The sequence below is a fragment of the Mandrillus leucophaeus genome, unplaced genomic scaffold, assembly GCF_000951045.1.
Source record: "Mandrillus leucophaeus isolate KB7577 unplaced genomic scaffold, Mleu.le_1.0 Scaffold1144, whole genome shotgun sequence".
Classification (NCBI taxonomy): domain Eukaryota; kingdom Metazoa; phylum Chordata; class Mammalia; order Primates; family Cercopithecidae; genus Mandrillus; species Mandrillus leucophaeus.
In genome coordinates this window covers 321,332-326,058 of record NW_012099699.1, presented here as the reverse complement: position 1 = coordinate 326,058, position 4,727 = coordinate 321,332, and the positions used below count along the sequence as shown (strand labels likewise).

Here is a 4,727-nt window from a genome sequence, read left to right as displayed (position 1 = left end):
ACAGCAATCAGACAGAATGAAGGAGGGGGCGTGGCTTACAGCAAAGTAGATGGTCTATGTTCCATCCAAAGGGAACAGCTTCTACTCAATTCCAGGCAATTGCTACCCTGCTCGACAGCAGGCCCCTTACCGCCAGAAGATGAGGGATGTCCCAACATCCATTTGTTATTCAGATGGTGGTTCAAACTTTCACATTAAATCTTTTAGTTTTAGAATTCTGGCAGTTGCCAGTTGGAAGAAACATGCAAAAAACTCTTGTTACTTAGTGACTTACCACATATCCACAGTATTTGAACTTAGCTTGCACCTCTACTTGTTCTGTAATTGCTTTCTGTGTCTATTTACTCTCCCTAATAAAACCACATAATTTTTTTTTAAAAAAACCTTTGGATATTGATTAGAATTTTTTTTTTGAGATGAAGTCTCACTCTGTCACACAAACTGGAGTGCAGTGGCACAGTCTTGGCTCACTGCCTCCTGGGATCAAGCGATTCTCCTGCCTTTGCAATCCGAGTAGATGAACTACAGGTGTGTGCCACCACGTCCAGCTAATTTTTATATTTTTAGCAGAGACGAGGTTCCACTGTTTTGGCCAGGCTGGAGATTAGAATTTTTCTACCAAAATGACAGGCCAAATGGACCTCCTACCCATGGGCTGCGATGTCAGAAGGCTTCCTCTGCGGGTTAGATGGCTCCTCTCTAGTGACACCTGAACAACACTGATTTATTTTTCAATTCTCAGCTTGACTCCCCAGTGAAGCCTCTCTCATGCGTACTTCCTGTTTTGTCGATGACGGTACCGTGGTCAGGCTTCAATCACATACCTCTGAGCTACATCCCTTCTACATCCCTTTTCCTGGCTCCTCGAGGGTGAGCACTCAGCTCCCTGACTCCCTGGGAACACCTAACATAAAGTGGGGGCCTAGCACCAAGGTGGCAGTAGCATTTTGTTAGATGAGTAACTGAATTTCACATAAGGGAAAAACAAAACAAAACTCAAATGCTTTTTCCCATAAATAACAAAATCACTAAAATATTCCATCTCCAAAAAGTAAACATTTCATTTTTTCTAAATATTATTAAAAAGGTACACCTCAAATATTTCCTTAAGTAGATCCTGAGCCTCAGAGTATCACGGCTAAATGCCCTATAAAAAGACAAGGCTATAAAGTCACTTAATGTGAATGAGAAGGGCTGCAAAACAGATTTTATTCACATATTTACAATGGTCTTAGAGGTAACAGAACATTCTAAATTTAACCAAAAGCCAAACAAAAATGCTTTCTAAAAGCCTTTAGGATAATATCAAGGCCTTTCTAAAAAAAATAAGCATTATTTACAACTTCTCTTTATGTTCTTAAAGATATTTAAAACTTGATTTAAAATGTTTTACAATGCCAAGAAAGTATTATTTTTTAAGAGTGAGAGATACAAATAAATCTAAGAGAAAAACTTTGTTTTTATGGTTACTGGATCCATAAGCAGGTCATAACCAAAAATTCAGACAAAGGCTGGTAACTGCATTTTCACATTATTCCACAAGATGTCAGCATGTAACTAAACAACTTCAACGGTGGTGGTAGAGGGAGGAGGTGGATTCACTTAAATAGAACAATAGAAACCCGTTCATTTCATGATCTTACGCTACAGCTTTGGTAACTCACTTCATAAACACATATCCATGTATATTTCATTATTGTAAACCCAGTTCTTAATATATCCTTACAGTACTTTATAAATACAGCTATTTAGGTATTTCTTTTTTGAAACACCTTAATTTTTTTCTTTCCAATTTAGCTCTCAAAATTCTTCTGATCAAATTAAGAACCTTCAAATACTTATTAAAGTCTAGGAATAATCCTCGGCACAACACAAACATTAACCTATTTGTCTCTCTGGATTAGCTATTTTCCCCCATTCTACAGATGAGAAAAATTTAGAAAAAAAATGTCAGTGGTTCACGTGGGGTTACTTACTCACTCTAGATTATATATTCAGTAGGCCACTAGAGTCTCTGCAGGAGAGGTAGGGGTAGGGGTAGGGGTGTGTGTGTGTGTGTGTGTGTGTGTGTGTGTGTGTGTGTGTTCAGTCGTCTTGATATCTTCCTTTGTTCCCCATTAACAGCTCACATGCTGAGTCACCAACACCTGACCAACTATCAATCCTGATCATTAGCAGCAGTAGTAGGAAGATAGTTACTGATGTCTTTCACTTGCAAGTAGTACCAAAGCCTAGTAAGTGGCAGAAAGTCATACTATGACGACATTAAATAAAAATTTTTGGTATTAAAAAATAACTTAAAATCTGAATAGATACACATCTCCACTATTTTCTTACATCATTTGTACTCTTATCTTGCTTTTCATATTTATCTCGGTCATAAGCCATTTTCTTCAGCAGTTTCTTCATGGCTCTTTTATCCTTTTTATGATTTTCCGTGTTTTGCTTCCTCACTTGGTTTACAATAAACTTGGGAATCTACAGAGAAAAGGAATTAATCTTAGAGAGGAAAAAGAAATGCCAGCATTTTAAACTACAGAAAAAAACTGTATTTTTTAAATTTCGAAAGGAGTAAAGAGTTTCTCTTTTTGATAAGACTGCCATTTTCCATGCACTATTCATTAAATCTGTGAAAAGAAAGTGCTTCATATTATTCCCTTACCAGGTGTGCAGGGCATCCACGTGGTGTAATTCACCACCCACTGTGGAAGGTTCCAAAAGAGGCTTTGTGAAGTTCAAGGACACAGTGGCCTTCTTCCAGACTGGAGACCCCCTGAGGTGACGAGCAGTAGAAGCCACCACCTCCATAGGTCTTTCCTTTTGCAGCCTCCTACCTACAGCCCTGCTAGCTAACCTAAAGTCCCCTTCTAATAACCAGCTAGCCTCTGCTGTCACGAGAGAAGGAACAACTCCCCAAGAAATAAGAGCTGATAGGTGGCTAGCAAAAATCCAGGACAAATTTATCCTAAGAAATCACATTAGCAAAAACAAAATATTTTAAGGTATCAAAATGTAACCATGAAATAAGGTTGACAAACATTGAGATTTAATAAATGGACATTAATTTTTTATTAAAAAACACATTTGAAATCATCTACATCAGTTGTCTTTTTATAGATTATAAAGACTTCAGGATCTAAATATCATCACTCTTTTTAACAAATTAATGTTTGGAAGTTCCTCAAATAAGAGATTGAAATATTCAATATTATAATTTTGCTTGGAATTCCTTGAGGTCATTTTTTTCCAAATGCTTATAAGATGCCTCGCTGAAAAATTATAAATTTCACTGGAACATGAGCACCTAATCAACGAAGGCTCTCATCCACTACCATCCACTGATAAGCTGTCAAAACAAGCTCAAAATAAGTGTAAAACAGAGGAAACCATTTTTAAAGATGTTCTCAGCAATAAGGGTACAAAATGCGTGCACCCCTTTCAATAAAGGGTCTATGAATAAGAACTGAATAATCTGAAACGAAGATAGCATGGGCTTTTAAAAATAGAGCAGGACTAAACACTGAGAAATGGGAAAATAGGCAGAAGTAAATAAAACGAACTTCTTACAAGGCATGTTTTGATGTAATTTGAAAACAGAAATTCACAGGGCCCTCCTTACCTATATGAATAAAATGTCTTTAATATCTTCTGCACTCACAAATTTTAAATGTAATTTAATAAAGCTAATAACAAACATGTAGTATGTTTTTAAACTACTAAGAACAAAGCATATGATATATACTTACTGTCCACAGAAGTTTTTGATACTTAATCAGTAAGTGCATGGTATTTGCTGTCCCAGCTGCCATTACAAATTCTCGCTGTTCACTGGACTTCAATCCCAACGCATGACACATAAAGAGATTCGGGGCCATGACCATTGCTACATTCATGACTGTCATTTTATTTTTTTCTTTATTATCTATTACTCTTTGGAGAAATTCAAGAAGGGCCTGAAACAGAAATGACTCTTTTGAGATTGGTGTCATATATGAAGATAAAAGATTAAAGCACTGTCGCATATGCAATTTTTATTTCATTAAAAAAAAACAAGTTGTGTATTAGCACAGTCAACTAATCACATCCAACAGGCCCTGTTACCAAGACTTCTCCATTTGGTTGACGCTCCCTGAGGTGGAAATTTGCTTCTACTAAGGACCTTGGTGCTGGAGAATGAAGCAGGGATGGCACATAGCTGAACTAGGGAGCAGAGAGAGGAGAGGGGAAGTGTCAGACCTCTGGCCTATGGGAGTCATGGAGAGCTGAAAAGTAATTTAAAACATCATACAAACATTTGCCTATTTCAGGAAGTGCTGCATTTTCCTTTTAAAAAGACTTTTAAAAATTATCTCAAAAAGGATCATTCGACTCCAGTTTCATTTGCTTTAAGGCAATCAATATCTGGCTGATATGGAACTTATAAAGAATGAACCAGGCACTGGGCATGGTGGTGTACACCTGTAGTCCCAGGCCCTGGGCATGATGGTGCACACCTGTCATCCTAAGCACTGGGCATGGTGGTGCAAATCTGTAGTCCCAGGCACTAGGCATGGTGGTGCACACCTGTAGTCCCAGATCAGTGGGAGGATCATCTGAGCTTAGGAGTTCAAGTCCAGCCTAGGCAACAGAGAGAAACCCTGTCTCGGAAACAGAGAAGAGAAGAGAAGACAAGAGAAGACAAGAGGAGAGGGGAGGGAATATTGTGATAGAAAAAGTGGAGAAACGAA

At 37.9% G+C, this 4,727-nt stretch overlaps 1 protein-coding gene across 2 annotated transcripts in view; it reads right to left on the bottom strand.

The window, feature by feature from the left end:
- ARHGAP18 (Rho GTPase activating protein 18) overlaps window positions 1–4,727 on the bottom strand; it is a 161,665-nt gene that overhangs the window by 21,350 nt on the left and 135,588 nt on the right. For both annotated transcript variants that reach the window (XM_011997440.1, XM_011997448.1), the window contains exons 11-12: window positions 3,747–3,953; window positions 2,338–2,478 (exon numbers count right to left, since the gene is read on the bottom strand). In XM_011997440.1, coding sequence (XP_011852830.1) covers window positions 2,338–2,478; window positions 3,747–3,953 — 348 coding nt within the window. The remainder of the gene's footprint in view (window positions 1–2,337; window positions 2,479–3,746; window positions 3,954–4,727) is intronic.